The 13,040-nt window shown below is 40.4% G+C and overlaps 1 protein-coding gene across 1 annotated transcript in view; it reads right to left on the bottom strand.

Annotated features, from left to right (window-relative positions):
• Positions 1-13,040, bottom strand: part of LOC102762166 (zinc finger protein 14) — a 74,251-nt gene that overhangs the window by 54,211 nt on the left and 7,000 nt on the right. Inside the window, 2 exon segments of the mRNA XM_006763846.2 lie at positions 2,206-2,257; positions 2,463-2,589. Coding sequence (XP_006763909.2) covers positions 2,206-2,257; positions 2,463-2,589 — 179 coding nt within the window.

Genomic DNA, 13,040 nt, shown 5'->3' on the forward strand with positions numbered 1-13,040 from the left:
AAGGAACTCAGTGGTACCCTTTCCCCCTCCCTACATGGGAGTCCATTCTGTGGGACTCTTCCCCCTTCCCACGTGGGAGTCTGTACTTGTTCTTTAATAAATTTCCACCTTTGCTATACCAAAAAAAAAAAAGTTTCTATTTCAATTGTGTTATATGGGCAAAGTGCACATGCAGCTAAGTTATTTTCTGTGCAAAGAGAGAAAATTTGAAAATAAAATGGTTCTCCAATTTCCAGATCAGGGACATACATGGGGAGATAGCTTACATGTGTGTGAAAGGCCAATAATAAGAGGCTGTGCCTTCCTATATTCCCCACCTCTTGTTCAACTACTCTATGAAGTCTGTGAATTAGAGGCCCAGACCACTGTGGTACGATTTCAGATAGGGAAACTCTTTTTTTTGTCTATATGAACATCTATAAAGTGCTTTTCTGAGAGTGAAAGCAACCTACCTTCCATATGTGTTACCGGGGAAACATCTAGTTGGGCTTGGGCTGCCCATCACTGTGTCCAATAACGAAGGCAGGTTTGAATCATATAAGGCGTTTATTGAGAAGGCAGGGCGCCTATAAGCATCAAATCCTGCCTTCCAGCAAGGTGCAGGGGACAGGATTATAAAGGGGAAGGGGCTGGCGTGCTATGTGCAGCCCTGGGGGTCCACAGACATCAGTTATTGTCTTTAGTCATCAGGGGATGAGATGATGTTGATGAGATGATGTTTTGACTTCTGGTGGGTCAGTCTGACCGCTTATCGGTTCTGCTTGCTGGATTCAGAGCTGAGTCACCTCCTTAATCGCTTCGCGCGGGCCTTAAAAAGGAAACTTAAGAAAAACTTATCCCCCTAATCACATAAGTATATGTGTTCTAAGATTTAAAATAATATGATTCTTTTTCAGATTAATTCAGGTGCTCTATCCATCAGATTATACATCTCACTATCATGTGGAATATGAAATTTGACATTAATATTACCAATGATAGTCTTTTTCACATCTTATGGAAAATCCTGACATCATATCCATAATTGTTACATTTAAAATAGTATGGTGCCCTAACCCTTTCCCTTCCTCTCTGTAAAAAAATCAATAAAATATATTTAAAAAAATAAAATAGTATGGCTTTAAAAAAAAAGAGCTGGGTAGAGGGGGCAAAAGGGGGGAAATAGGGACATCCTATATAATAATAATAAAAGGCTAATATGCAAATTGACTGAACAACAGAATGGCCGGTTGCTAGAGGTGGTGGCAGGAGCCTCTCCCACCTCTGGCAGCACTAAGAATGTCCAACTAACAATTTAGGCCTAATTCCTTGGGGGCCTAAGCCTTTAGTCGGACATCCCCCGAGGACTCCCTGGCTGCTAGAAGGATGTCTGACTGCAAGCTTAGGCCTGATCCCCTGGGGAGTGGGCCTAAGTCAACAGGTGGACATCCCCCAAGGGGGTCCTGGACTGCAAATGGGCGCAGGTCGGGCTGAGGGAGCCCCCCCACCGAGTGCACAAATTTTTGTGCACCGGGCCTCCAGTATATATATATATGTATATATAGCCAAGATAGGTTTTATATGTGTGTGTGTATAAGTAATATATATATATAGAATATATTACTTATATATAGAATATATTACTTAGCTATTTAAAAAAATGAATCTTGCCATTTGCAACACCATAGATAAATCTAAAGGCTATTATGCTGAGTGAAACAAGTCAGACAGAGAAAGACAAATACTGTATGGTTTCACTTATATGTGGAATCTTTAAAAACAAAACAGGTAAAGAAAAACATAAACAGGCTCAGAGGGGAGGGAATAGGGGGAATAAGTGAAAAAACTAAAGTCAGGAATAGGGTGATAAATTTAATAGTGGAAGATAATTATTAGAATTAGTGGGGAGATTGCGTAATAAGGTATAAAAATGTTAAATTATTGTATTGTCACCCGAAACTAATATAACAAATATAGTATGTATACCAACTATAGTTAAACTTAAAATATAGCAAAAAAAGTGATATTCAGGTATAGGATTTATTAATGCTGTTTCCATGTAAACTAGTTTGCAAACACTGAGTATTTATGTCATATATAAGAAAGTAATTTGTTAATTTTTTAAGACTAAATTTGAAGCAAGGGTTGCTTTGGTTGCTTCTTTTGAAAATTTTGTAGCATAACAGGTTTCTCATGTGAGGTAGTGCTTTCTGTTGTGTGACTCACTTTTGTTTTCTTCCCTCGTTTTCTTCAATGTCATCATCTTCCCATTTTTTACCTAAAGAAGCAGACCCAGAAAATTGGTTTCAACGTATTAGAAATTATACAAAAATTAGTAAATTCTATTTCTATGATGAGCTGTGACCATGCTCAGTTTATTTACCAATGTCCTCCTTTCTCACATTACCATCTTAGGACAATGTTGATGGGTAAGAAACACTTGTTCTCTAATTGAAAAAGTGAAGGAAAGTCACCATCCTTACCTAAGAAGGCCACGTTCCTGAAGGTTTCCCTCATCACATCTCTGTGGAGCTTTTTCTGTGAAGGATTCAGTAAGGCCCACTCCTCCTGGGTGAAGTTCACAGCCACATCCTCAAAGGCCACCGAGTCCTAAAACACCCCAATATGTGTCCATTAGGATGAGTGAGACTGACAGCACTGAACACTCAGATTCCATTTATAGGAAGGTTATGTATGATTTTCCCATTTCCAAACACCTCATCTATGACTCTATCATCAAAAATTTACTCTCTATCCCCACATTCACTTCCTTATACATTTAACACCATCATAAACACATGGAAATTATCAATGTATTTTTACTGTAACCACATTACATGTTTTTTAAATGGCAGGGGTTCAAACACTTTGGGGAAATCACAAAAATGCTATACAAATTAAACAAATATTATCATTTTCAGACCATCAATACCTTGTGAAAAAAATTCATATTTTTTTATTCACTATTTATAGGACTCCATAAAATAAGGTCATATCTGCATGAGGTTTCAGTAGAAGAACTGGAAACTTTTTCTTCTACTCCCATTACCAAAGCCAAGGAGTCCAAGAGGCTTGTGGAATTTCAATTTTTAACAAAGCCTAGCTGGTCATACATACTGCCTTAAAGTCCTCCATTAGAAGAACAGACATAGCTCACTTTAACTTTGCTTTCCTGTGCGTGGCAGTTATTGCGTTTTCATCATTTGAGACAATTACGTAGAATTAAAATGCATGACAGCCCTAGCTGGTTTGGCTGAGTGGGTAGAGCGTCGGCCTGTGGACTGAAGGGTCCCAGGTTCAATTCCAGTCAAGGGCATATGCCTGGGTTGCAGGCTTGATCCCCAGTAGCGGGCGTGCAGGAGGTGGCCTCTCTCATCATTGATGTTTTTCTCTCTCTCCCTCTTTCTCCCTCCCTCCCTCCCTCCCTCCCTCTCTCCCTCCCCACTCCCTTCCTCTCTAAAATCAATAAAAGTATACTTAAAAAAAAAAAGCAGCAAGAGAAAAGCAGTTAGTTGCCAACAAGGGAGCACCCATAAGACTGTCAGCTGATTTCTCAACAGATGGGATTGGCACAAAATATTCAAAGTGATGAAAAGCAAGGACCAATTACTCTACCCAGTAAAGCTATCATTTAGAATCGAAGGACAGATAAAGAGCTTCCCAGATAAGAAAAAGCTAAAGGAGTTCATCACCACCAAAACCAGTATTATAAGAAATACTAGAGGCCTGATGCACAAAATTCATGCAAGGGTAGGCCCTCGCAGCCCAGGCTTCCTCAGCCCTGGCAGTCGACTCAGCTGCCAACTCAGCCCTCACAGCCCCGGCTTTGTTCGGAAGGTTGTCCAGATGGTCGTTCGGACGTTTGGTAGATTTACATATTATGCTTTTATTATTATAGATTAAAGGATATTCGTTAAGAAGGAAAAAAAGATTTAAAATATGAATAAATGGCCATATAAAAGAATAAATCTTATCATCTGCGACAGCATGGACGGACCTAGAATGGTATTATGTTAAGTGAAACAAGTCAGACAGAGAAAGATAAATAGCATATGATTTCACTTCTATGTGGAATCTAAAGAATAATATAAACAAGCTAACAAAAAAAGACTTATACAGAGAACAGACTGATTATTGTCAGAGGGGAGGCAGAAGAGGAACTTTGTGAAAAATGTAAAGGATTAAGAAGTACAGTTTGTAGTTATAAAGTACAGCATAGTAAATAGTAATATTATAACAACAATGTATGGTAGCAGGTGGGTACTAGGAATATTAGGGGGAATACTTTGTAAAGTATATGATTAACTATTACGCTGTACACCTGAAACTAATACAAAATAATATTGAATGTGAACTGTAATTTTAATTAAAAAAAATTTTTAATTAAAAAAATTAACAGAATAACCTAGAAGTGATTAAAACTGACTGAGAATAGCTAGAGTAAGAAAACAGGAGTGTAGCAGGATATATGGCAAGGGGTCTTCTTATGTTAGTTTCTTATATGAGGAATTTAATTAACCTTCCAATGCACTATTAAACAAAAAGAAGAAATTTATATATATTTCACTATGCTTAATCATTATTTTTGCTTTTTAGAATTAATTTTAAATACAGAATACCATTTCAAGATTTAATGCTTTAAACATTAATGGATATAAAACTGAAAGCCATCAAATATTTTCAAATCCCTTTTCTTTCTTTTTTTCTTTTTTATTGAATTTATTGGTGACACTGGTTAACAAACTTATACAGGTTCCAAGTGTGCAATTTTGTAACACTTCATCTATACACTATATTTTGTGTTCAGCATCAAGTCCCTTTCTGATAAAAAGGACAAGATGCATGATGATCAGTCTAGTCAGTCCCTCACTATATTGCACACAGGGGATATTTTCAGGAATCAGAATGTATTATAATGCCTAAGGGGTTTGGAATTAAGCCCTGAAATGAATTAGAAAATTTAGACTTCCATAAGTTTTGAGGTGTTTTCTTCATATCAATGAATATAAAAATACAATTGTGTTTTTTCCCAATAGCCATTGAAATAGGTAATCATCTGCCTTAGGAATGATATTGCCTTTCCAAAGTAAAAATTCTCTAGAGACATGGACATACAAACACTGACCAAAAAGCAGAAAGAAAGAAACCCTGAGAATTTTAAAACATCCATCTCACATCTTAACTTTTTCTTGCTAAAGGGAATCAAAATTCTACTTGGTTCCATAACTATCTTTCCTTATGCACAGGGTATTTCTCATTCAAACTACATATGAAAAGCCCAAATGCTACTGAACACTAGAATTAAAGGGCTGCAATATTCACTGTTGAAAGAAATCCAAAGGAAGGAAACACAAATATTGCAATCAATGCAGATAAGCAGCCTGCTTTCCTACAGTTCAGGAAATCCACATTCAGAAATTTGAACATAATCGCAAGCCTGGGGTCCAGACACTCCTGGATTGAGACAGAACCTCTAGAGTGGGTCAGTCCCTGGGGAGGTGGGTGGAAAGGGACACCTGAGCAGCCCCAAGAATGAAATCTGGGAGCTCTACAACCCTCCCCTCTCCTGTAAGCATGGAAGCGCTCCCTCCCCAGGCTTCCATTCTCACAGAGAAGCAACTCTCAGACTGATACAGTTTAAGGTTCTGGCCCAAATGAACTCCCCAGTCATAAACCCTTTGTCTCCAAGACAGAAACCCTGATCTTTATAGCCTTTCTCCATGTGCACAAATTACTCTGAGTGCACCTACACGTGGATGCAAAACTCAAACATAAGATCTTAAAATGTCTAGGCCTAAAGAACCACACCACAACCTCAAAAAGGGCATCATCATTGCCTGCACCCCCTTATCCAGCTGTATTCCCCACCCCCTCCCCCGATCCTCCCTATCCCCTAGCTTTCTAGTTTTTCTCATGCAAAATATCCACAAATATAAATCTTTTAAAAAGAGAATTCCGTCGGTTGCTTCCAGCATGTGCAAACGATGGGTGCACGAATGGGTGGAGCAACAAAATCCATCTCTCTCCCTCTCCCTCTCTCTCCCTTCTTCTATCACTAACTCAATTTTTTAATTAAAAAAAAAAGAGCATTCCATTCATCTGTAAAAAGATAAACAATTAAAATAATCTTTTTGAAATGTACCCCAGAGGACAAGTAGTTGATAATGAGGCTGTGACTCAAATGGGGATAGTTGGTCTTGGAAATGCCTGGAAGAAACTGGAAATTTGGAGACTTACTGCCAGCCCTAGGTGGAGACAGGTCCAGGGGACAAGGTTTTGGATTTGAGACCCTGTTTCACACAAAAATGAGAACTCGGGAGAAAATGGGCATTCCCTGATGAAAAAGAAAAATCAGGGTCCCCACAAACCTCTCATGCACAAACCCCAAAGACTGAGTCACGACTGTCCTCCGATGACCCTCCCTGAGCCACGACAACGTCTGGGGAGATGTGAGGCTGGGGGCTCAGAGCTTCCCGGAAAGAGAAGTAAATAGTACATTCGGTCCGGCTGCCTGCCCAGTCCTCGCGTGAATTCTGCAGGGGACCGAAGTCCCCAGAAGCCCCCAGTGGACTCCAGTTGCAGATCCTGGACTTGACCGCCAGGAGGCCCGTTTCCGCCACAGCCAGTTCCAGCCAGCCCCTCATCCCTGATTGCACACCAGCCCCTGGCCCCGCACACTCACCATTTCTAGGTTTCCTGAGTCCTGACACGATTCCCGTGACCAGCACAGACCACAGCACCGCACAGACTGGGGAAGAGCCACCACAGACCGTGAACTGTGGCTAAGTGGTCACCAGCTAGCCGGGAGCGTGGATGGAATGTCCTTACCTATGCGGTGCGTCAGCCCACCCACCTGTTTCAACGGAGCTTCTGATCGAACAGAAATCCATACATAACCCCACCCCTGCCTGATTGACACCAGAGGGGATGAGGCGGGGTTCATTCAGCCAAACCAGCCTCTTCTTGGCACGTTTGACTATGGAGCTGACTACTGTGTTCGCCCAGCTCTCTGTGAACACAGGGGCACAGGCGTGCACAGAGAATTCCTGATTCAGTTTCCAAATGAAGGAACATGAGGGCAGGCAGGCCAGGCCACACTGGAACAGTGTCTTACGTCCAGAGGTCAGGGGCGTGGTGCAAGGCTGTCAGGCCACTGAGACCCTAGTTTAGAAACATGGACACAATGTGACCTCACTATCTGTAATAGAGTCTGGCTCTGTTTCAATCTCTGATGCTTCCCAACCTTGAGCTTTCCACCGATCCCTGCCCACCCACAGTCATTCTGTCCTTAAGAGAAAGAATCCCAGAGCATTGGGCTCTGGTGGGAAGTTGGAATCCTGGAGCCCCAGCCTGGGTGGCCCTAACCACAGGGTGCGAGACGTGTTCATTACATTCTCAGATGTATATTTCACACTATAAGGAAATTTAATTCAGATCAGTTTTTGCCTATTCCTAGAAAACTTTAAAATGTAAAAAAACCAAAATTACAGTGACTATAGAAAGAAAAAGAACAATCTGTTAATAGCTGGGGACCAGCTCTGACAAAAATGGCTCACATTCTTTATGTCTGTTGCAACTTCAAATAACTTCCACCTGGCTATTTCCACTACTTTCCAAAAGAGAGAACAGCCATGCTCCATCTAACCCAGGAGCCTCCACTTCCTTTTTACACATGCACTTTTCTTAAGATATGAAGGTGTTAAATATATATTTTTATTGATTTTAGAGAGGGAGAGACAGAAACATCAATGATGAGAGAATCATTGACTGGCTGCCTCCTGCACACCCCTTCCTGGGAATCGAGCTGGAAGCCAGGGCACGTGCCCTTGACTGGAATAAAACCCAGGACCTTTCAGTCTGCAGGCCGACAATCTATCCACTGAGCCAAACTGGCTAGGGCCGCATGCACTTTCCTATCTATTGCCCACAGACAATCCACAAGCGCCAACACTTTTCCCTTGTTGATTCTGCCCATATTCCACCCACTGGCCCCACTGCAGCTTCTCCCACCCCTTGTCTATAGCTAAGATATATTCTTTCAGAAGGGCTTACATCTCTCTCCCCACTATCTATAAAAATGCTCAACAACTCCAGGACATTGTACTACTGTCTTCTTACTTAGTCATGCTGCTGGTAGCTCAGATTTCATGCCCCAGGACCCGGTCTTTTCTTGTTAGTAATGGCCTAATGAACCCTTTAGTATGTTTAACTTTCAGCTGTAGAAGTTCAACATTTTTGTTTAATACAATTATAATATCCTTAAGGCAATTAATTCCCATTTTCAGTGATATAAGACAGACAATAAATCATTATATAAATTAGGGATGCACTTGGAAATTCATTCCCGCCCTCCAGCTGTATTGAGGTATAATTAACAAATATAATTATCTATATTTAAACATTACAATGTGATGATTTGGAATAAATATACCAAATTGAATACTTGAAAATTTGCTTAGAGAGTGGATTAAACATTCTCATGGATCACATGAAAAATGTGAGGTATTAATTAATCTGGAAACCCATATATGCTTAAGAGATTGGATTGCAAATTCTTTTTTTTCAATTTATAGATTTATTTGTTTATTTTTAAATATATTTTTATTGATTTCAGAGACGAAGGGAGATGGAGAGAGAGATAAAAACATCAATGATCAGCTGCCTCCTGCATGCCCCCTACTGGGGATTGAGCCCACAACCAAGGCATGTGCCCTTGATTGAAATCGAATCCAGGACCTTCAGTCCGCAGGCTGACACTCTATCCACTGAGCCAAACCAGCTAGGGTGAATTGCAAAGTTCTTAATGCAATTATTTATTTATATGAACTTTTGAGATTATAATGCATTCTATACACTGCACCCCTTAAAATATACAAAGGCAAGGGAGGCCAGGGCCTCCCTTCATTCCGTGCCTCCCCCTGGTGGTCAGCGCACGTCCTAGCGAGTGATCAAACCCCTGGTCTCCCGGTCAAACTCCCAAGGGGACACTTTGCATATTAGCCTTTTATCTATATACTAGAGGCCCATTGCAGGAAGATTCCTGCAAGAATAGGGCTTCCTGTGGCCAGAGTGAAGCAGAGAAGGGAGCGAAGCCTGCCTCGGCGGACTTTGCTCCCTTCTCTGCTGCCTCGCTCCCTCCCATGTCCGCTGCCTCAACTCCGCTCCCATGTCCGCTGCCTCGACTCCGCTCCCATGTCCGCTGCCTCGACTCCGCTCCCATGTCCACTCCCTTGACTCCGCTCCCGTGTCTACTGCCTTGACTCTGCTCCCGTGTCCGCTGCCTCGGCTCCCTCCCTTCACCACCATTTTGCTCCCTTCTGCAGCGCTTGGCTTCCTTCTATACTGTCTTCAGTCTTCCCTCTGCACCTGCATATGCAAATTAACCACCATCTTTGTTGGGTTAATTTGCATACTCATCCTGATTGGCCGGTGGGCATAGCGGAGTGACACCAATTTGCATGTTTCTCTTCTATTAGTGTAGATAGATGGTCTCTCTGATTGACTTCATCCACTCATTCAGCATAATTTTTTCAAAAGATATCCATGTTGTAGTATGTACTAATATCCATTCATTTTTAGGGCCATTGTATGGATAAAACACATTGTTTATTCATCTAAAAATACCTAGGAGAGGAGTTGATGAGTCATATGGTAATCCTAGGTTCCATTTTTTAGGAACTGTCAGACTATTTTCCAAGTGCCTGAACCATCTGTGTAATGAAATATTTAAAGCATTGATAGAGAAAAGTGTCCTTCCTTCGTTGTTGAGCAATATTGTCCTTCAAAAGTGAGGGAGCAATAAAGACTTTCTTTACTGAAAGGAAATTAATATTGAGAGAATTAATATTGAGAGACTTTGTCACCAGTACACCTGCTTTGCAAGAAATGTAAACTAAATTCTTCAAAAGGAGGGAAATGATGAAAAAAGGAAGAGCATTTGAGAAGGGATCAATGAAGGGAAAGTAAAATCACTTAAACATTTTTTTTATTAATCTTTGTTCAAAAATAATACTAGCAACTATAAATTAATATTGAGAGAATTAATATTGAGAGACTTTGTCACCAGTACACCTGCTTTGCAAGAAATGTAAACTAAATTCTTCAAAAGGAGGGAAATGATGAAAAAAGGAAGAGCATTTGAGAAGGGATCAATGAAGGGAAAGTAAAATCACTTAAACATTTTTTTTATTAATCTTTGTTCAAAAATAATACTAGCAACTATATATAGAAGTGAATGACAGCAATATCATAAGACTCAGGGGACGAAGAAATTGGAAAGACTGTTGTGAGGAATTTATACAATGGAAGTCGTGTAGTGTTATTTCTAAGAGGACTTGGGTTGACTGTAACTATACACTGCAAATTCAATGGCAAGCCACCTATCTATATATATAAAAGGCTAATATGCAAAGTGTCCCCTTAGGAGTTCGACCAGGAATTCGATCGCTTGCTATGATGTGCACTGACCACCAGGGGGCGGCACAGAACATGGCGGGTGATCAGTTGCGGCAGCAGGGTGCTGAGGGAGTGAGGAAAGGAGGAGGTGGGCAGGTGGGGGGAAACCATGCGGTAGCAGTGCCTGGGCAGTAAGGAAAGGAGGAGGTGGGAGGCGGGGAATCTGATGGGCCCTGATCACTGGCCAGGCCTTGGGACCCTACCTATGCACGAATTTCGTGCACTGGGCCTCTAGTAAAAAATAAAGACTTACAATTGATATGTTAAAAAAAGAAGAGAAATAGAATCAGGTAAAGTACTCAAAGACAGAGAATTCAGAAAAAGATGGGAAATAAAGAACAAGAGCAACAAACAAAAAATACTAAAAATTATGGCATATATTTTTTTAAAAAAATATTTTTATTGATTTCAGGGAGGAAGGGAGAGGGAGAGAAAGATAGAAACATCAATAATAAGAGAGAATGATTGATAGGCTGCCTCCTGCACATCCCCCATCAGAATCGAACCCAGGACCCTTCAGTCTACAGGCTGAAGCTCTATCCACTAAGCCAAACCTGCTAGGGCTATGGCATATATTAATCCAACTATATCAGTAATCACTTTAAAAGTCAATGTTCTAAATACAATTGAAAGATAGATACTATCACAGTAGATTAAAAAAAATAACACCACCAGTTATATATTGTCTATAATAACAATAAAGACAGATTAAGACTACGGATGGAAGAAACTATATTAATTAACATTAAAAGATAGCTGTAGAAAAATAAAAGGATAGCTGAAATACCCATACCAATTTCAGATAAAGCACGGGGATAAAGAGAGGCTTTACAGAGTGATAAAGAGGTCAAGTATTCAAGGAGATACAGTGCTCGTGTTCATGGATATAACAGTATAGTGGCAAAATACACCAGGGAAAAATGGATAGAACTGCAAGGAGAAACAGATGAGTCCATTATTATACTTAAGACTTAAACAGCTCTCTATTAATAATTACAACTACAACCAGAAAAGCCATAGTTGAGTTCTTTTAAAAATATACATTTATTATTATTATTTTTTTTTATTGCTTAAACTATTACAAAGGGTATTACATATGTCTCCTTTTTTCCCCCGCCCTTGACAATCCCCTGGCCTCTCCTAGCCCCCAGTGTCTTATGTCCACTGGTTATGCTTATATGCATGCAAAAAATATATACATATTTTTTTAAACTGATATTTTAGAGAGAGAGGAAGGAAAAGGGAAAGGGGGAGAAGAGATAGAACCCTCAATCAGCCGGCAACCCAGGCATGTGCCTTGACCGGGAATCGAACCAGCAATCTCTTCGTGACTGGGTTGATGCTCAACCACTGAGCCACAACTGGCCAGACTAGAAAAGCAACAGTTGAATTGAAGAGTGGCATCAACAACTGGATTTAATTGAAAAATTTAATACTTAATCAAACAACAGCTGAATACACATTCTTTTCAAGTTCACATTGAAAATTCATGAGGACATAACACATTCTGGGACATGACACAGTAACACATCTGAAAGTATAGAAATCATACAAAATATGCTCTCAGACCACAAAGGCATTCATCTAGAAACTAATACCAGAAAGACATTGAAAAAAAACCTCAAATATTTGGAGTTTAAACACCACCAGGGTTTCTGCCTGATTATGTTCCAGTTTGCAAACTCTAAGACCCCTGAGTAAATCTCTATAATTGATTTCCAAAAAAGGAGATTATCCAGGTACAAGATAAAAAATAAAATCAAAAGGAATGAAGAAAGCTTATATGATTAGGTGACACCAGAAAAAGAAATAATATGCACATTATAAAAATCCCAGAGAGACAGTGATGGATAAAAAGCTTACCTAAATAAATAATGGCGGAAATGTTCCCAAATGTTGTGAGAGAGATGGACATCCAAATATATAAAACTCAAAGATCCTGGAACAGATTGAGTAATAAAAAAAAAGACCCCACCAAGGTGTATTATAAGCAAATTACCAAAAATCAAAGACAAAGAGAATTTTGAGAGTAGGAAGGGGAAAGTGACACATCATTTACAAGGGAACCTCCATTTTTACGGATTTCTAAGCAGAAAACTGAGGACATGAGAGGGTGGCATGATATACAACAAACCAGGGGTCCTCAAACTACGGCCCACGGGCCACATGCAAATACAAATATTGTATTTGTTCCCGTTTTGTTTTTTTACTTCAAAATAAGATGTGGAGTGTGCATAGGAATTTGTTCATAGTTTTTTTTAAACTATAGTCCAGCCCTCCAACAGTCTGAGGGACAGTGAACTGGCCCCCCTGTTTAAAAGGTTTGAGGACCCCTGCCCAAGACACTCAGAAGCCAGGATTCTAGAACATGGATCTGCGACACGGCAGCTACAAGGTGTAGAAGCTGAGGTATGCAATTACCTGGGTTCTGTGCATCTGCGTTATGAGGGTCCTTGTCTATGCGTGCCCCCTGCCCCCCACCAACCCACACACTCACATTCCTCCCGATCCGCTTGTTGATCGGGTTCATGAGGAAGGAGGAGAAGAAACCGCTGAGATACATCACCAGTGGGATGGTGGCGATGAACTTCTGTTGGGGCAGAGGG

The sequence above is a fragment of the Myotis davidii genome, unplaced genomic scaffold (genome assembly GCF_000327345.1).
Source record: "Myotis davidii unplaced genomic scaffold, ASM32734v1 scaffold1379, whole genome shotgun sequence".
Taxonomy (NCBI): Eukaryota; Metazoa; Chordata; class Mammalia; order Chiroptera; family Vespertilionidae; genus Myotis; species Myotis davidii.